At 39.8% G+C, this 20,907-nt stretch overlaps 1 protein-coding gene across 5 annotated transcripts in view; it reads right to left on the bottom strand.

Annotated features, from left to right (window-relative positions):
• Nucleotides 1-488: 488 nt before the first annotated feature.
• The window catches only part of MCTP1 (multiple C2 and transmembrane domain containing 1), a 179,974-nt gene continuing 159,555 nt past the window's right edge, over nt 489-20,907 (bottom strand). For 4 of the 5 annotated variants that reach the window (XM_039384826.1, XM_039384827.1, XM_027728986.2 and 1 more), the window contains 4 exons: nt 14,902-15,011; nt 12,004-12,113; nt 8,404-8,501; nt 489-7,334 (listed from right to left, as the gene is read on the bottom strand). In XM_039384826.1, coding sequence (XP_039240760.1) covers nt 7,263-7,334; nt 8,404-8,501; nt 12,004-12,113; nt 14,902-15,011 — 390 coding nt within the window. In that variant the 3' untranslated portion in view covers nt 489-7,262. Of the gene's footprint in view, nt 7,335-8,403; nt 8,502-12,003; nt 12,114-14,901; nt 15,012-15,031; nt 17,535-20,907 lie in introns of those variants that run through there. The other variant, XM_039384829.1, reaches the window with a different exon arrangement.

Consider the following 20,907-nt stretch of genomic DNA (forward strand, 5'->3'; position numbering starts at 1 on the left):
AGGGAAGGGTAGGAGAGCAACACTGAATACACACCTCAAACGGGCCTCATTGGCCTTTATGTTATCATGTCATAAATTGATATCCCACCACAGAGCAACAAGGCAATCCTGACCCCTCCACCTGCTCTGAAAGAGAGCACTGAGAGGAACAAATACAGGCATCTATACAGGGTTAGGTACCACACCCACGTGAACAGACCAAACAACATTGTGATCACTGGGTCCATACCTAATACAACAAATGCTTAGATCAAATTTGTTCCAACCTGCTGTGGTCAGATCTGTTGTTATCTCAACTCTTCATGTGCCACACTGGGCTCCAAATAAGGCTGTCGTGGTTCAGGAATGGCACTCCCCAGTTCAGTGCCCCCACCAAGACTACCCAAACCATATGCCACTCTCTCAGTCCCTCACTTTACCCCTTCCCTTTCCCCTCTGTGGTGTGATGGAGCGCAGAATTGGAGGCACAAAAGGCAAAGATTACAGGCTGAGATAAGAACAATTTACTGGAAACAGCAAGGAGATGAAAAAATGTACAGTAGCAGCAACACTAGCAATCACAGAGGGTACAAAAAAAAATTATTCACATGGAACTCATCCTGATAATAGACAATACCAGACAGCTCCCTCAACCACATTTTTTTGATGGCAAGGAACCCCTGCTCCCTGGAAGAGTCCCTTTCCCCCCACCCCCGCCTTCAGAGGTGGGACATGAGGTGGTATAGAAAAACCTCTGTGTCCTAGCAACACCCTCTCCTGGCTACTGCAAAAATTAACTCTGTCCTGGCTGAAACCAGGACAGGGTGTTTTTTGGTTTTGTTTTGTTTCTCCACAAATCCAAAAAAATCCTTTCACATGCATGTTGTGCCACAGCAGTATCAGGTTTAGGACACAAAGCTTTCATATGGTATTATTTCATTTACCTATAGTGACTGCTAGCCATCAATGAAACAACACTCAGTGGGTCTGCTAGAAGGGGCCATCATGGTCTGTCTGAAGGGAAAGAGCAAAAACACTTACTTTGAATGACAGACTACAAATAGGCAAGTAGGTTCTGTTTCAAATATTTCCCTTTTAAAAATTTAAGAACAAATTTTGGGTTTTTTACCCTGTGCGTTATTGTGAAGTAAAGGCTTGTAAATAACAGACGAATAACATGAGTTGCTAGCAAGTGTCAGATCCAAGGAAAAACTTTCCGGTCCCCTCTAGGCTTCTGTCTAGTGACTCAGGGGGAGATAGGTCCCTACAAAGCAGGATGAGGATGGTGCTTATCTTTCAAAACTGTACCCTTCCCCAGAAACCTCTACAGGCCAGGGTATCTTCAAAGGGGCAAGGAGGCATTTGTTTTCTTTTCTCCTGCAGGGGAGCACATGTACACTCTTGTTTCTATGATGCCTTCCTGAAAATTGCATAAATTTTTGCTAGTTTTATTTCTAATTTTTTCTGTTGCCCACTGCCTATTTTGTATCTTGTATGTCAGTCCTGAATCCTCTTCTGCACTGAGCTCCAGCTCCAAGAGGATCGATACTCTAATTAATTAGAGTAGCTATCCCTTTCCCTTCATCTGAATAGCCTCATGTCTACCACAGCATCCTCTTAAAAACTATATGTCATGGGTTTGGGTCCACTCAGACTAAACAGAAAGTGAAACCACAGGCTCCTGTCTAGGGCAAGTGCCATGCTCACTACACTGAAATTAGGGAGCTGCAGCTGGGTCAGCTTCATGTCATCTGAGTTGTGGCTGTCACCATCACAACTCTGCATGTCTGCACCTGCCCTCCAGCAGCCTTACTGAAGCTGACCTCTGCGTCCTGCAGGTAGAGGTCAACTCTTGTGGAGTGTTCAAGGCTTTAGCAACGTCCCTCTCAGCTACTGCCTCTATTAGCAGAGTAAAACTTTTTTCTGAGGTAGGAAGATGACCCCAAAACGCTTTTACAGTTTATGAGAAATTGAAGGTATTCTATCAGTCCTTATAGACACACGGTCTTCATTTTAGAAAAGCTACAACACAAGATTGGCTTTCTCATCTGTTACCTTTGATGAGTGCAAAGTATGGAAGCCTTGATGACATCTGCCTGACTCCTTGTAATGCTTTAGGTGTGGGTTTGGGTGGTAGGATGCTTTCAGTTCTACTCTGAACATAAACTATGCAAGTTTTTAAGCCTTCTCCTTCTTCCATCACTCAAAAGACATTTGATTTTTGAAAACCTGATATACATCCCTTCCCTACAGCAAACCAACTCCATGACTCAGCTTGGTGTCATTTGCTATACTGAGAGTACACTCGATCCTACTATGTCATTGATGTCAATATTAAATAGTATTGGTCCCAGGACAGACCCTTAAATCACACCACTTATTACTGATCTCCATTTCAACACTGAGCTGTTTCTTGACTGCAACACTTTGGATGCAGCAGTCCAGCCAATTCCTTATCCATCAAATAGCCCATGCATCAAAGTCTCTCCATTTTAGTATCACAGGCCTTACAAAACTACTTGTCCACCTGATCTGTGTCCTCTGGTTCTGGATTAAGATTGAAAATTTATTTTCTCATATAATAGCAGCCTATTATACGGAGTCCACACATAGCTGATGCCTGTAGTTCTCCATTCTGTGGCTGAACCTCTGCCTTTGGCAGCAGGCTGAACAGGGCAGAAATTAAGAGAGAAGTTGTCAACTGCACTTCATTCCCAATGTAGGGAGTGAGAAATTAGACTTAAAACACATTATTTGAAAATAACATCAGATTTTACATGTTTCTCATTGAGGAGATTAGAGGATTTGAGATACATGGACTTGTCCTGTTGCATGCATGCATGATTTAAGGGGAATGGCTACTGTCTAGCATTAGCCCTGGAAGCATACTCTGTGCAAATGGACTGAACTCTCAGTATAGGAACTAGGGTTTCTAAAAGCTCAGGATTTCTCAACTAGATGCAGTGATGTCACATTTCCTCAACTGTGTACCGAGACCAGAAAGAGGGTTTTAAACATTCAGGTTGAGACGGAGAAAACCCAAGAAACTCCCTCCTTCCCTTGCACCATTATTCATTTTTCTATTGTACACTGGTCACTTAAATTAGCACTCACAAAAATGATGAACTAATGCAACCGCTTGAGACAGGGCAGCTGGGCAGAAGCTCTCTAAAGCTCTCTAAAGCTCTTCACAGAAGGTGTATCTCATGTCTCCTCTGTTACAAGCATGACTGTCTCAGTTACTGTCAGCAATGCACAGTGTTGGTGGCTCCAGGACAGCACACTCTCTCCATCTGCAACTGTTTGTGACTCTCCTTTCACTTTATCACAACTTAAATCGAAAGATAAACACAAACCCTGGCTTTAAACTTCCTGACATTTGGCATCTTCACCAAGTGATGTCAATTGTCAACTACTTCAAAAATTAATTTCTTTTTCAAATGCCACTCTTTGTTGTGAAAATGTCTGCTCAAAGTGCAGCCTACACATTAATCTGTAGAGAAAAAAGCCAAACTGCAAAAATCATAGTGCTGTATTTAATTATGAAGCATAGGATTTTACAAAGAACAGTAAATTGCACAGTGAAAACTGTGCAATCATTTTCTATGATGGAGAATTCATTAGAGTAATCCCCCTGGGTCCCAAGCAACCCATGCTTGTTACTTTTGCCAATTTTAAACACAAACTTAATAAACTACAGGTTTTATGTTTTGGTATGCCTTTATGTTAATTGGTTTCCCCCCAGATCAAATGCCCTTTATGATTTGATGTAAATCACACAGAGGTCCAAATCCTTCAACTGGAGCAGAGCAAAACTATAAGCTCAGATATTTCAAAAGCCAGTCGCCAACAGCAAGATCCATGTATATTGCAGAAACAGTTATATAACTTTCAGAAGATATTTCCTTCTGCTAAAATTAGATTGCAATTTCATTACTCCTCTTTTCTGCTCTATCACAGGGAACAACTTCAAAATATATCACCACCAGGGAGTGAGAATCCAACAAAGTTTGAACGTGGAGTACCATGATGAGGTTGGTCTGGATGGGACTCACTGCAGGTCCAAGAAAAGCAGAGCTGATGGAAGACAGGTATGGATGACTCCTTAATGCAGCAGTGAGAAACCAAACATTGAAACTGCAGAGGTGGGAGGTACATGAGGGAAACTGAAGTGCTGACACAAAACCAGCAGCTGAAGGTTTGTGATCAAACTGTCAAGGGAGTTACATCTATAAGAAGGTGAATTAGTCAAAGAATGTGGATAAGGAAAAGCAGTCCATCAAAAATAAAAGTAGGAGAAAAAACAGGAGAGGATGACAAAGCAAACAGTTTCCAGTTAAGGTTTAATTGGTAGTATAGTGGTGACCAGGAAATGGAGAATACAAGTTTGATCACCTAGAGAATGCAGGCCAAGGTGGAGAAAAGGCAGGAGGGGCCAGCAGCTCTTCCTCTTGTCAGTAGAGCTTATGCTCTCAGGGACCACATTAGCTGATACACTGTATGCAGGTTGCTTAATCGCTTTTTCATTATTCCACCGCTGGCTTAATTGCAATAGAAAAACATCTTGGGGTTTATTGCACTTGGATTTAAAATACTAAGTCACAGTACACAGCTCTCCCAGTTAAAGCTCATTGCTATTAGGCATTCCTCACTACAACGAGAAACAACTGTAAAAACAGGGTAAGTAACCTCTGTACTATGAATTACCATCAGAACTGTAACTAAAGCCTCTCAGACAATCAGCCTTGGTGGATCCTGAATGCTCTGACACCTGCTATAAGTGTGGACCCCAATTAAGCTAATAATTTTCCACGGACCCAAATAAAGTCATTAAATTTTATTTTCTGAAAGAGTTTCATGATTGTGCGATGCCTTATTATTTCATGACTGTTTAGAAGAGACAAGTTGCTTTCAGAATAAAGCCTGGTAAATCTAACAGGTTAGAAATGGACTTCAGAATCAATCTGGAAAAGGAAGGTATGTTAAAATATTTATGGCATAAAGTGGGACTGGTTCATTAAAGAGGCCACCCACAAAAAGCAGAGTAGAGAAACTACAAATAGTGAAAACGGGTTCACTCACAAACTATTTTAAATTGTGACTTTAAATTGTCTTGCTGTGGCAGGAGAACTGTATTTAATACACATGCATTCTTAGCCTTGCCTCTGTGCGTTATATTTTCAGTGAGATCAATTTCGAGTGACTGAGGCATTTAAGAGGAATTGACCAATCTTCAACAAACAGATGTCTTTCTTTCCCTGCCCCCTCCACCTGCACATTATGGAGCTTAAAATACTGAAATGCTGCACACAGAAATATGATGCTTTCCTTGACACTTCCATGTCACACCACTCAGGGAAAAATGATAGCATAGGATTTCAAAGACAGAGGCTTCGTAATAGAAAAGAGTGACGTTAAAGGTGTGTTTAATGCAGGAAATGTGCATAGCTAACTCGTACATTACCATCGAAGTAGACATTTGAAATTGGGTACAGAAAAAAAAAACACAACAGGAAATCACACGCAGACAGGTGGGCAACATTAAGAAGGTACAAGGCTTGCAGTGTATTAAAGAACTGCGTGAAACTGACAACAGGCAACAAACATTCACATAATTGCTGAGTCAAAAATTTGGCTTTTTTAAACCAAAATAAGCTAATCAGTGATTCTCATTTCATCAATAGTATGTTGGTCTTCAGGCATCACACAGCCAGAACTCTTTTATAGTCATGATGTAACAAGGACAAGACTTTCTGCAGAATAGTCATTTGACTGGCATTCTTTCAAATATACAAACAGAAAGAACAAAATTACTGTCACATCAGAACTTGGCTATCACCTTATCTGCAAAATAAACAAATCCAGGACGATCTTTCATGAGCAATGCAGCTAACATATAATTCTTTAGACAAATATATATAAACATGTGTTTGCAAAGTATTTCTAAATAGTCTTTTCAAAAAGTATTGTTAGAGTAGTGCAATATAACTTTATCTGCAATTGCAACCAATGAGAGGTAATCCAGAGAGGACCACAGCTCTCCTCGAGGATGCAGTCCTGCCGCTCTCCCCTGGGCAAAAATCCCCTTTAATGTCACCGGGAGCTACGATGAGGAGCTGTGTACAGGTAGTCCCTCAGGAATGAGTCTCTGCTCACTACGTAGTCTGCATGCAGCTACCAGAATATATCCCCAAGTACTCATTATGCAGTGGCCACTAAAACATTTGAAATGTAAACGTTTCTCATCTATGTTCCATGTAAGTTATAAGATAATGCAGTTTCCATGCAGTAGATAAAGATTGTATCAGAAGAACTGACATTAATAGCTAAGAAAATAAAACAGTTTTACCACAACTGCATTTTTTTCCTCTACGCTATATTTCAGCTTGGTAAAGCATATTAATATGATCCTGTGATTTGAAAAAAAGAATTTCTGCAACATTTCCATATTAAAATAGTTATGTGCACAAAAAGTGTTCATAGCATGACACCAAAAGCAATATGGAGTTAGTTTTATACTATTTAAAATTACAGCAAAACTATGGACTTTATTCACTAAACTATGTAGTACAAATGAAGATTACTGGTACATACAGAAAAATCAGACAGGCAATCAGTTACAAACCTGGCAGTATTTTGAGAGAGATGGAGATTTTTAAATCTTACAATGGAATGATAAAGACATCAGGAACTGCTTTTGGGAGCTCCAGAAAGAGATTTGCACTTGGTGTTTCTCATTTTCTTATAAGCAGCCCACGTGCACAGGAAAATGTTGCACCAGAAGTTAACATCAAGGTCTGAGAACTAAAAAAACTGCTAAAACTTAAGTGCAGTAGGCTCCACCGCATTGTATTTATTTCTCATTAAATGTATAAAACATAGTAATGTCACCATTGTAATGGTGACTTACTGGATGATACTGACAAATTTTTGAGTAAGATTTAAATTCACACCTTTTGTAGGTTTAGTCAGCGTGATTTGAGTATTTCATGTATCTTTGACTACCAAGTAGCAGTGCATATTTACCACTTTAGATTGACTCCTTTAATGCATTATGCTGTTTCTAACGAGGCTTTCGAATGGCAAAAACCCTACTTAAAACAAATGTCTTTACAGTGAGAAAGATATCTTCAATGAGAAACACCTTTTTACACTATTTACAAAATCTCCTCACTAGATAAAAAGGCAAAATAAATAAAAAGCTTAGCGAAAGGAAATGCTGCCTAGGCTTGCTCTTTGATTCTCCCCTGGCAGATGCTAGTCTCCTCAACACATGAAGTTGGCTAGGCAGGGTTGTTTTTCTTCCTCTTGCTGGGGCTGTGACTGGGATCTTGTTTCAGTTCATGGTATTGCATCTGTTTAAAAACAAAGTTCAGAAAGAAAGAGTTCAGGTGGTGCTTCCTAGAAAAAAGGGAAGACACCTTTTCTTTTCCCCCAGGGTTAAAAAAGATAAAGAAAACTTTCTCCCTGAAAACTATACAGGATTTGTACATGTGATTCAACAACAACAGAACTGCAAATCTAGAGTAAGAAGGAAAATCAACATTAGGAAAATCCTGCCAGGAAATAACACTGTGCACTGACGTAAGCTTTGAAAAGGTTACTTTTTTTTTTTGTTTTCTCCACGAGCTCTTACAGACAATAAACAGTATCCTCTTGGGTGAACTGGATGAATATTCTTTGCAATATATCTTAAAAACTTGCTTATTTCTAAATGCTTGCCACAAAGGTATCAGATTCAGAGAAGGTATGTCTACCCATACCTCCTACTTATACCAGCTCTGAACTGAAACTAGAAATATGTGAAGTCTATAATCTTTGTGATACCAGAGATGATTTATGTGCCTGATGTTATCTTAAAGCTTGCATCCTCTCAGGAGATTGTGTATTGCATCACAACAGCTTGTAATTCACAACCAGCTTTTTTTTTTAAGGAGTTTATGGGCACAACTGAACTGTGGCCACAGCAAAAGCTTTCACCCCAGAAAAGGAAAGGCTAAAGTGCTCTCAGAGTGCTGTCACAAGACACCGGGCAACACTGCCTGGTGCTGCCTCTTCCATCATTTGACCTTCCTATTCCTTCTCTGCATGTCCTGACAGCTTCAGCTCCAGTGTTTCCTACGTACTGTCTTATCCCAGTCAGATTCACATGATGCTGGAGGCTGTTTAATACAAGCTCTAGCATCTGCTACCATCTAACAAATAATTACTGTTCTAAGAATCTTCAGAGGCACAACCAAGGTAGTACCTACTTTCTTCCTGGAAAAAGGTCTAGCAGCCTCCTAATGGTTCATGGACTATCCCCAGCTTGAGTTTGCAATTTCTTTGTGGCAGAGAGTATAATGTTGAATCAAAATAACTGCTTTAAAAATTAATTTAAAAAAAAACAAAAACAGAAAGGACTCTTAAAAAATATATACACACCACTTGAACATCTGAAGGAACTCTGGATAGAAAGTCAAGTAGCTCGTTGTTATCAACTGCATATGGATTTCGAATCTTCTTTGTAAATTTATTGATGCCTGCAAAAGTGAAAGTTCAAATGATACTATGATCATTTTAAAAAATACAAGTATTTTTGGCAAAGTTTTATAAAAGATTTTAGATCCACTTTGAAGTCTGACATTAACACTGAATGAATGAATGAATGAACGAATGAATGAATGAATGAACGAATGAATGAATGAACTGCAAACGCAGGCTCCAAATGTTGGAATCTGCTGCTGTGGTTCCCTCTGTTTCAAAATGCAAAAGTTTGAGGGGCATTTTCAAATTCCTTCAATACCTTTTTTTGGAAAGTAACAGAAACTGTGATTATTATGAGGAGGTTGGAAAAAAGAGAGGAATAAAGAGTACTTCATTTCTGTACTGGAGAGGATGAGCAGAAATGGGTTTAATTGCAGGATAGAACATTTATGAAAGATTCTGGAGATTCAAGGAAAATATTCTTCACGGTAAAGACAATGAAGCATATGGAAAGCAGTGAAGTCTGCATCACGTGAAGGTTTCAGAGGAGTTTGCACAAACCTCTGTCTGAGAATGACAGATACAGATGAGCTGAAGGCAGTGCAGAGAAGAGAAGACAGATGTCTCTATTAGATATCATGGTCTTATAATGCCTATTGACAATTTGTGTTAAGAAGCAGCAAGAAAGATCCTCCACAAACTAAGCAGAAAGAAGGCTTTTAAATTAGACTTTTCTTATCATAACATACCAAGTCAGGCTCATACACATTTTGAGAACCCAGTTTGTGGGCTCTGGGAACACACGTCTAAAACAGGAGCAGGAACAGTACAAACTACATAGACTTTCAGGCGCAGGAGATAGCCAGGGCAGCATTAAAAATGTACCTTCCTGTGTAATTTATCCAGGCTGTATCAGATAGAAGATAATATAGTCTCTGGCACCCAGACCTTTCAGAAAGCTTTAGCAAGGAATTATGGCCTTGGGATGAGGCATGTAAGCTTCATAAGCTTGATAAAACCCACAGCTTTCCACTGCATGAATTCTCAGTTCTGTGATGTAGATAGGAGATGCTGCCATTCCTTTATCTGGTGATTGAACAGTGAGTGTTCAAAAGGAATATCTGAGGGTCAACACCTTTAAGAAGATGCTTTGCATAGAAAGTGACTGAGAAATTCAAGGTCAACCCTATTGCTCATTACATGTGGCCACTGGACCACCTATAGGTGAATTCAGGAGCTGATATGGTTTCACTTTGTCACATCTGATAAAGAAAAATACCAGTCATCCCATGAAAGCAAATGCACGAATAAATCATGGTCAAGGCTTGAGAAAGGAAAAGCACTGCACAGAATACAACAAGGGGATTGATCTTTTCCAAAAGCTTGAAAATTTTCAGAATAGAATAATTATCTTTATACTTTTTCCACATAAACAGCTGTAGCTGTTGACACGACTCTGCACATCACCGAATGGGATTAGGATGGAGAGGTGATTCCCATTCCACCCCACCTAACAAACCACATCTTCAAGGGCCAGTAGTCTCCTGGAGAGAGAGATGGCTAGAGGGAAAGCACAGAGAATCTCTTGCCAGGGCATGCTGACAGAGGCTGTCCCTATGGACACAAAGAAGAAAGACAGCTATAGAAAGGATGTGCCATAACATGGAGGAATTTTCATTTAAAACCTCTGCTTTCCCAAAGAATGACACGGGCAAATGCTGCTACAGACCAGCTCAAACATTCCTATGGAAAAATGTCAGAAAACAGAGGCTTCCAAGGCTTCCAAGTGCAGGATGGATGAATGGGATGAAGGAATGTATGTACACGGGGGAGGTTAAAAACACATCATGATGGAGGAAACAGGTACATGTTTGGAATACTGCAGTTTTTGAAGGGACAGATGCACAGAGCTATGCTCAGCACGACATGGTTCTGTGTGAATGCATTTCACCCTGAGAAGGTCAGGACTGGGGGAGCTGTAGCTATGCAGTACTTGTCTGGTCTCCTGGCATGACGCAAGAGAAACAGATCCCTAAAGAAGGGACCCCCGCACATACGCTGAGTAAGAAGGCACCTAAACCGAAATGCAGGAGAAAAACCTGCACTGAAACCACTAGTGAACAAATGGCCTTGAAGTCATACGTAGGTACACTATATAACTTGGGGGCAAGGAGGGAAGAGATGGAAAGAATGCAAGGTGCATTTATAATAATTTGTGCTTATGCTATTCATCCATGGTTTGGGAGGCTTGGGAGTTAAGGCTCTGCTTTACCTGAAACAGACATTTCTGTGGAAGCGTGACCCTTCCTGGGATATCAATCATGAGCTTTTCAAAGAACAGTTCTCACTCTACAGTTTTGTGGGTCTTGGAGGAGTATTATAATCAAATGTTCTTGCATCAAACAAAGGGGATGTAAGAAAGCAAGATGTCAGAACTGTATGAAAAATGACAGAAAAAGGACACAGACCAACTACTTCAAAGTTCACATGTATGTGCTAGGAAGAATGAAATTTTGGGAACAAACTAAGAGTTTGGTTACACCTAAGTGATATAGGGTATGTGAGGGAGAAGTAAAACTCCAAAGACAGGAAAAGAAAGGAAGCCCACGTGCTTGTTTCTGTTAGGTCTGTAGAAATACTTTTGTACATATCCTCTTAATTGCTTCTGCTCCATTTTAAATATTCTGCTATGATTATTTGTGAAAATACACTAAGAAATTACTAATACTGACTGATCAATAAAAAATTAATTCTTTAGAGTCAGCTCGATGATTTTATGCTGTCTCCTGAATTCAAAAGTTTTTTACAAAAGTGGGATTGTTATTCTTTCTTCAGAAAGAAAATCTAGCCACAGATTTAACTGAGACTATGCTGTTCACAAATCTGTGGTACTGACTAAGGGTACAGCTGCCAGTGGTATAGGATGTATTGAAAAGATGTACAAATGAAAACTGGGAGCATTATTTACAACAGATGGGGTAACGGTAGCTTTTTAAAATCAGTATAAAGAATTGATATAGGGACAATTGATATTGTAGTGAGAGCCTGGATCAATCATAATTCCACCCCCCTACCCACTCATACTTTCTGTTCCTTATCAACCAGCCAAATACCACCCATTCCTTTTTGTCCAACCAAAGGTGACCCCTTAAACAGGTTTGTTGTTGCTATGTTTACATACACTTTCACAAGATAAAGTACTGCAGTAAAAAAGGCATATTGTCCTAAATGCACTATATAGATTGAAATGCCCCTGTTTGTGTACAAGTAGTGAAAATAAATCAGAGTAATACCTAGACAAAGCTACATTTTGATATATGAAGAATCCTCATGGCTACATGTTCATAGTATGATTAAGTCTACAATGCCAGCCAAGAAAAATGCATTTTGCAGATGGGCTTACATCTTTACAGAGTTGTGATTTTTAACTAACCTGCTTGTTTCCATCATGAGGCAGCTTCATGACCATAAATACCAAAAAGTACTGACAATGTAAGTCATCCCTTACAAAGCACGGGGGTTTAAGTGGTACAGACAGTTTAAAAAGGCTTTACTTACCCCAGACAAGAACAATGTATCTCAGTGGAATGAAATACAGGATGACAGTGAACACAGAGAGGGCAACAATCGCCAGCCAGCTAAGGAATGGGACAGTCCAGTTGAATGTACTAAAAGAAAAATTAACAGAAGTCAGAACTGAGGTCAGCCAATAGACCCAATAAAAGAACAAATAATGGGCAGGAGAGTGGGAGAAGTGCCACTTTCCATCAGGGTGAACAAACTGAGTCTACAAATGAATGCATGGATGTCGGACATCAGGGAGAGCCTGAGCTTGGATCCACTGTTAGTGGAAATGAAAGGAGGTCCTGGCTTCACCCACTCCCCTGCTGAATGGCACCTCTCCCTGCCCAACATCACACATCTGCCAGAGAACTACTGCTCTGCTTTTTGGAAATCTCAGTGCTTGTCCCCAGTCTTAGCATCAGGCAAGACACACAGAATTCCTTATTCCCTAAATGTATTCCCACAGGCAACTCAGATTGCTTTCTTCAATACTAGAGTAGAAGTAGGATACAATAGTTGGAAAAGTATTGCTAGGGCTTTCTGTTTTATCACCTCACTGTTCCACTGTAAGGGTAGCACAAGCAGTTAAGGTCTGAGCAGGGACATTCCCCTCTGTCTGAGGTATAGATGCACTCCTCAATCAGGTGCCCTTCTGTTTTGGGGGAGAAGGAAAAGGTAAGTGTATGGGTATGGAAAGCTGGAAACTCATCCAATGAGCTTAAGGAGGAGAAGGTTAAGGAAAAAAAAAAAAAGAAGGGGGTAGAACAGTCAGTCCTGAAGGCAGCACTAGATGAAGGAAGGAAATAAAATTCCATTGGGTGACAAACAAACAAACAAAAGGACACAAGGAGGAAAAAAGGAGGGAGTGGCATAAAGTAAAGAGGTAAAGTACATTGCAGAAAAAGCAAAGGAAAGCTTATCTACCAAATAAAATAAAATATAAAATAAAATGAAATAAGTAAACGTTATTTATCTATGGATAAAGGAAAAAAAAAATCTGGGATCCCATCAGAGTTTCAGGACGTTCATTACCTTTTCCAAAAGTCACAGATTACAACATACTAAGGATCCCAAACTCTGTGACAAAACACTGCTGGGTCACCTAATTTTGCAGAGGTTGAGATGTGAGGAAGAGAAAGTTAATGAGTCTTGAAACAGTGTGCTGTGGCTCTCCAATCTCCATGTGCAGAGAAGAGAAAGGCCAGATGATAAATTTACAAGTATATCCCATAAAAACACTGGTTAAAGGGAGCTTGGCTCAGTGGGTTTGTTCCCCAAAGGCACCACCATATCCAAAGTGTTGCATGACATTCATCCAGAAGGAAAATGTGGCTTTGGCTCTAAATAGCCTCATGATACTCTTTAAAGTATTCCTACTAACTACATCCCCGATCAATGTGATTACATTATTTTGGCTTCTCTAGCAGAATAATTATTTGAATTGCTAGCCATATTTTTCATAATGAGGTCTGGCTTCCTGTGTTTATTTGTCTTATTTTCTCGCTGGCAATTTTGACATGTCTCCAGAATGAACATTATGTTAGTGTCACTTAGTGTCAGATTCCTCCTTTTATCCTCAAGGGACACCTGCTCTTTTCCCCTCTTCTGTATGCGTCTGGGATGAACAGAAGGTCTGCTCATGTTCCTGTGACTCGGCTGTATGCAATGGATCACAGACACACCATGTGTGGGAGCACTGGCTCCTCACTTAGCAAACCTCCTTATGTGCTATGTTAGCACAGCATTCAGTACAGGTTTCCCATTATAGTTTTAGAAGCAAATTAGAAGCAAAGATTTATAGTCTCACTCAGTTTAGAAAACTCTGTTGCTCTCATCTGGTATATAATAGAAGAAACCCTACTTCCAAAATGCACAATTAAAAAAACTAAGTCATCAAGACAACTTCCACAAATAGCCTTTTGATAAAAGACTTTTTTCAGAGACAGGCTCATTTTTTGGACTGGAAAACTTGTGTGATACAATATGCTTGCACCTGCCTCGGCTGCTGTGAACACAGCCTGCCTGCAAGTGTCCCTATGGAAATGTTTCCCAGGCTTTCCTATTAGGGTATTTCCTCTTAAACACAAAAATGGCAACCTCCTCTTCATCAAGACAGAACAGAACAGAAGAGAGATGATCCTCAGGATTCCTGCAGACTGACCTCCACCCAAGGCACCAGTTTCCTAAAATTCACATCCAAAAGCGAATCAGGTGGTGGTGTGATGCGCCTGGCTTTGGAGGTGTGGAAAACCAAGTCAGTCCTGTCCCTGCTTTGCAGCTGACAGCTGGAAGGCATCTTTCTGGAACCAGAAAGATTTATTTCTCAAATACTAAACCCTGTGCTGCTGTTCACTGACCATGTCAGAAATACAACACATTTCCTTCAGTAAATATCAGATCTTCTCTTTCTTAATGCCTAGATTTGTTGGCAATTCTTATATATCATGTATTAAGTATTACAAATTACAAATACTCTAGAAGGAAAGGTTTTGCTAAGGTACATAAATACAACTTCCAGCAAGTGGAAGTTATGCACATTGTTAAAATACTATTCAGCTCCGCTTATTTCCTTTATCAAAGCTGCATTTTTTTTATTATTATTTTAAAATAACTACTGTTAGACCTCTCAACAAGATTCTCTTTCTGGTTTACTTAAAACCTTAGTTCTGATTTTTTTCCCAATTAATATAATTCGAAATTTCAGAATTAATATGACAGGATTTTCATTGACTGATGGCCTCCACAAGCAAAATATAGATGAGTTTGAACGATGGATCATCCAAAACTGGAGTCCCCTGAAATAAATAAATAAAGGTCTAATATTTTGTATCTCTGCATGGAAAAATAATGAACAACATTAGAGAGCAATCCAGCACCTGTGTCAGCACTTACTTCTTGATCCTTTCACCAAATGAAGCAATTTCATCAAGGATATTCTGAACAGTGACACACACCTCCTGGATGGCATAAAGTCTATTCATAAATCCTTTTTTTTCACCTTCCTAAAGAAAAGAATAGGAATAGTTGAGTAAAAGAATTTCTGACAGTATGAAAAGGATTGTGTATCCATCAGTTAAGTTTCAAAAGTGCCCATGTTACAGACTCATGTAAAAGGAATTGTTAAAACATGGCAATTGGAAAATGTTTTCTTGTCCTTTAAGCAGTGCTTACTGGCAATACATATGGTTTAGTATATATGCTGAGCTCCACACAATTTTGTTTGTCACTGCATTAGTTTCTAAATATATATTGCAATAAGCCAGGTCTCTACGTTTTAAACATGCTGAAGGTGCCAACCTTGTATGTTGTGTGCTCTTTCAAGTGATAAGAGTCATAAGGGAGAACAATGGCAGTTTGTTGAAATGCTGTTTCTTGCACTGATGTAGGCACCAGGAAAATAAACATTCCTGGTGGGAGGCACCGAGTGAGAAACCAGAAAGACCTCAGCTACAGGGACAATTCCCTCTGACTCCAATTTGTGTTTAAGGTTCACACGTACCTGTGCCACCCATCATCATCTATTCTACCTTGCCTGGTGAGCACATGCTCCTTGTCTCTCTCTCACTTTTCACGACTAATATTCAAGTGCTGCAATACATGAAATATATGGCAAATGTAACTCCACTTGCCTTTACAATACAGATTAGTGAAACCCAAAAGCATATAAAATGCCAGCCATTGACAAAATGGGAGATGCAGGGGAGGTATCATTGTAGGAATTAATTTAATTACCTCCTTATTTGTTCAGGTTTTACTATTAGGACTTTTATTCACCAATTCATCAATTTATGGTAATGTAGAAGTCTAAAAGTACTTTCATTCTTACTAAATTTGTCAAGATTATTTGTGCCCCTAAAAATGTGGGAGTTCTTTCATAAACAGTGACCATTTCCACCTAAAACCAGGAACCACCCTCAGTACGACATATTCTAGGGTCTTTGATAGATTTGCCATCAGTGCACGTTGTCCTTCTTTCTGCTAACCCAAGCAGACTTTGCCTCCCAGAAGAACACAACAACGTGCTGCCCAGGTACATCAATACACTCCATGGGCCATTCCTCAAACAGGCTTTCTCCTGTTCTGACAATCTCTTCATTTTTCCCCCATTATCCTTCTATCTCTGAACCCAGACAGGTTGTAGCATCAACTCCACTCAGACCCAACAGCACTTTCAAAACAATGCTGTATTAGATGAGATTAAAATGAAGCATCACGATGAAAAAAAAATTAGTTTCCCTTCATTTTTTTCCAGACTACAGATAAGCCAAATGGGTATGTTCAACATTACCCATCAGTTGATGTCATATTACCCCATCTAGTTTGAATGTGACTGCTGAAAATAAGAAAGGGAAAGAAAATTTTTCACTATTAGAAAAATATTTCCTTTAAAAAGTTCAACCTTTTGTTTTGATTAAACACAATCATCACAAACCATGATACAAAAGTCTCTGTCATTGACTCCAAAGTTCAGCATCTAAGAAATTAGCATATGTTGCATTTAATTTTTCTTTTCTTCTCCTGATGCTTAACAAGCAGACAGTATATTGGTTCACTTATTTTGTTGACATTTTTGCTGGCTTAAACCAGGTTGGAAGAAAACATCATTTAACATTTAATCATCTGAAATCACTTCAACAACGCTGGTTCTGCTTGTCAAGATTACTTGTGAAGATGTTGAAAGTAGTTACAGAACACAGATTGTCTAAAAATAAACAATCATGAGAGAGCAGACAGACAGAGATGGCAAAACTACTTTCAGTGACCGAGTGTAATTTATAAACCAAGCACTTCAGACAAAGCAAAACCACCACTTTCTCAGGCAATGTGAAAGAGCTTATGCTCTCATTTAAGATCAATAATTACAGTATCACAAAGAAATGTTTTTGTTTTCTGACGATGACCATAAGCACACCCAGTGATATCAACTATATCCACTGCTGCACAGCAAAACAGAGTCATTTATGTAAGTTATTTCCTCAATGTCTTCTGCATTCTTGAAGCCTTGACAATGCATTATTGTCCTCAGGTATACAGCTTCTGGGGAAGTGGAGCATATATCCAGCACGCTTCATTTGTCATCAGAAAATAGGTACCTGCTCTATTCCTTCATGTAAAACACATACTTCCAGTACCGGAGAAATATGAAAGTAATGTTTTCTTGTATACCAGTAGTAAATAGGCCATACAGAAATCACAGGTATTTTTCTGCTTTTCAAATATACATACACTTTGCTTCTTCAGTTTTGTATAATAGATTCTGCCCTCTCTGTCAAGTTATTTTGATTTACAATTAACTTGTGTGAGAAAAGAATTATGTATCTGTAACAAAACCAGTACTCTGTGACATCTCCAGAACTCAGCTGGGGTTACATTCAGAAGTCCTGAGGCTGTTTTAATTTACAAATATTTTACAGGACAAATGTGTACCTTTGTTTAGGAATGGCACTTCCTAATTTAGTGCTTCCACTGAGCCTCTCCAAACCATGCTGCCACTCACTCCATTTCCCCCTCCCTGCTGTGGCGGGCTGGAGATGAGAATTGGAGGCAGAAAAGACAAAGATCGTGGATTGATATAAAAACAATTTATTAGAAACAGCAACGAGATAAGAAAACTAACAGTAACAACAACGTTAGTAACAGAAGTGTACAAAGGAGAGTGATTCATATGCAAAATGCTCACTGCAGAGCCTGACCCAAGCGCAGATATGCCACCCTGACCACTTCTGGTTTGGAATCAGTGTTACCCAGCTGCTTCCTCCAGCTCAGAAACTCAACTGGAAGAAATCCTTTCTCCCTGGAAAAGAGTACCTTCTGCCCACCCCCAGCAATGAGGTGAGGTGGCATAGAATAACTCCAGGTCCTGGCCATGCCCACTGCTGGCTACTGCAAAAAATTAACCTTGTCCTGGCCAGAACAAGGACAGTTTGAAAATACATCAGCTTAAATCATTCCCCACAAAAACACCAAAGACAGAAAGAGACAGAGAAAGGATCACAGTTTCCATCCCCCTGGACTTTCTGAGCTTAACAGAGATTTGTTGACATACTCCAAGGCAGGATTAGAAAAAACAGCACAGGAAAGAGAAGGCAGTCAGAAGGATCATGGTTCAGCTTTGCTTAAACGAATTCCACACACCCCTCAACTATTAGCTGTTTTTTATTTCCTGCTCCAGAGATTTGTGGAAAAAATAATCTCGCTAGGGAAAAGCTGCACTTATTTTCTTCCAGCAAGATGCTGTGCTAGCAAATACAACACATGAGCCACCTCGAGTAAACCAAGGTTCTTAATAATCCATTTTTAAAACACTACCGGTATTTCCTTTCTATAGAAAGATGAGCTGTGACTGGAATCAATTTCATTGTTTGCATGACTACAATTGCCAAGTTTCTGAAAATAATTGTCATTTAAATAGTAGATAATATTTGTTATACAGAGCTAACAGTAACTTTATTACTATTTCATTTGCATTATTTGTTTGTTTGCAGTAGGCTTAAGGTATCTGAAAAGCAAGATGTTTGCTAGGGGATGGTTTTAAGCACAAACTGTGAAAGCAAAATGAAATTGATGTTGATAGTCTGACTTGAATTTAAAAAAGGGAAAGAACCCAAAGTATAGACAGACCATGTCTTCCTCCTCTTTCATAGGAAATTGTAGATTTACGATTGATATGCTGTTTGGCCAATAGTAATACTTAACATTTACATACTGATTTTCAGCCATAACCATATTTTACATTTGGTGAAACCGAAGCAAAACAAAGTAAATGACTCACTCTAGACTATGTGGAGCTAATTCACATGAAAACCTGAATACAACCCATATTGTGAGAGTCTCTTTATTCAGCAGACTGTGCTTCCAATTCCATGACCAAAAAAGCGTGATTTAGGTAAGGATTATATCTCTAACACCAAACCTCTCTCATCTCCAAGTGAAAATGAATATACAAAATAAACATTTCAAAAGACTGGGAAAACAGGAGAAACAAACAAGCCAGACTCAAAAGTAAACTCTGATAAAGGTAATGGATTTAAGCCAGGGGAAAAAGCAAAACTTTAAGTTAAAAGAGTAAAACTCTGAACTTTTTATGGTGGATAACTGTCCTATTAATAACTGCTTGTTTGGAGACAAAGGCACAGATCATAAAAACAAAGTAATAGGAGAGTTCCAAGAATAGAAGTAAATGTTGAAATTTTTCAAGAGGCTGTCTGGGAAAAAGACTTCATATGGACCTCCCAAAAATAACCCTCATTGCCCAAGCTGGTATGATAGAGCCTCTCTGCACAAACCACAGGAACCAAGGCAAAGCGAGACTAACTTGGGATAGGTAGAGAGAGAGGATACAAAGTCACCACTAAGAGCAAGCACACCATTTTGGTATGCTGTAAGTGCAATGTCCTGTCACTTGGTCACCAGAAGACACATGAACTCTTCTTAGCTTGTGTCATACTGTACTACCTGTAGCCACAAAAACATAGCCCTCCTGTTATCACTGAGGAATCCCTCTAATCACCCCTTGACTTTTAGTAACAAGCCTATAAATCTCTACTGCTTGAACAGAAGAATACTACTTCCATGAGGAAACTCTTCAGATTTTTTCATCTAATAACTGGTGTCCAAAGTAGAGCCCATGAAAAGGCACCCACGTCATCCCCTAGCATGAGACTCAGCTATGCACAGAACTGCAGTACCCTGGCAGACCTTTTCCGCTAAAATAAATCCAGAAGTGTCAGTAGGAAACACATTAGTCCTTTACTGGTAGGAGTCATTAGTACATTCCAGGAAAAGCATGCAGACAGAGACTATAGAATACTGGCCTATGGTCTTGTCACTGCTCAAAACCCCACCTCGGCAATCACCTCTTAAGACTCTAACCACTGCTTTCTGGCAAGCTCACTAACAGGAAGGTAGTAAATTGTGGTGCTTTAAAATCAGCTGGGAATTAAACTCCAAAGAAACTGCTCCCTTTCGTCCCACTCCCTCTAGTGAGAGAGGGACAAAGGCAGAGACTATGGGTTGAGATAACAACTTACTGAATACAAACAGCAATGAGATACAAACAATAACAGCAACAACATTAATAATAAAAGTATGCAAAACAGAGGGCGATTCACACACTGAAAGTGCTCAGCACCTCAATTCAGTTTTGTGTGGCTGCTCAGGCAAAGATGAGATGACAGATGTTTCCACATCTGGTGTTCCCTGTCCCTGAGCCCAAGCCAACAAAAACCAATGACAGATAAACCCCCAAAAGCTGGATTGTCCACACCGTGCCACACCTCCCTGACCGGCCTGGCTTGACTCTACTCAGCTCTACCCAGCTCCGTGCTGCTCTTTTTGGCTCAGTGCCTATGGCTTGGCTCAGCTCCTTTCAGCTTGGGTTGGACTCAGCTGGGGCTCGAGCTTGCCTCCAGTCCTCCATTCCCCACGGCTGCTTCCTGCACTGGTGTCTTGGCATGGGTGCACTCCACTGGGCTTAGCTGTGTTTGTTGCTTGGAATTGTGTTCTTCCCAATGTATGGGAAGGGATGGGTGGTGGCAGAAGGACAGAGTCCACAGGTCTGGTCCCGGTAACTTCCCCGAGGAAGAGACGGAACAAAATGGCACACTTCAGGTGTGTACTCACCTTTTTCTTCCCCCCTTCACGATCCCCAGCAATGACATGGGTGGTATGGAATACAACTATGCCTGATGGCTCAAAACTCTGCCCCCTCTCTGCAACCAGGACATAAGCCAACACTATTCCAGTTCTGGAGACATTTGATCTCCTTTAAGTCTTCTGAATCTCTATCAAAGGGCTTCTGTGATAGATACAGAGATAAGTAATAATTTTACCATATTCTCAGGTAAACAGAATGAGGACAGACAACCATAATGATATTGTTATCTTAAAGCTGACTGT

This window comes from Pipra filicauda, unplaced genomic scaffold (assembly GCF_003945595.2).
Source record: "Pipra filicauda isolate LSUMZ 115617 unplaced genomic scaffold, ASM394559v2 scaffold37_size4185640_pilon, whole genome shotgun sequence".
NCBI classification, from domain to species: Eukaryota; Metazoa; Chordata; class Aves; order Passeriformes; family Pipridae; genus Pipra; species Pipra filicauda.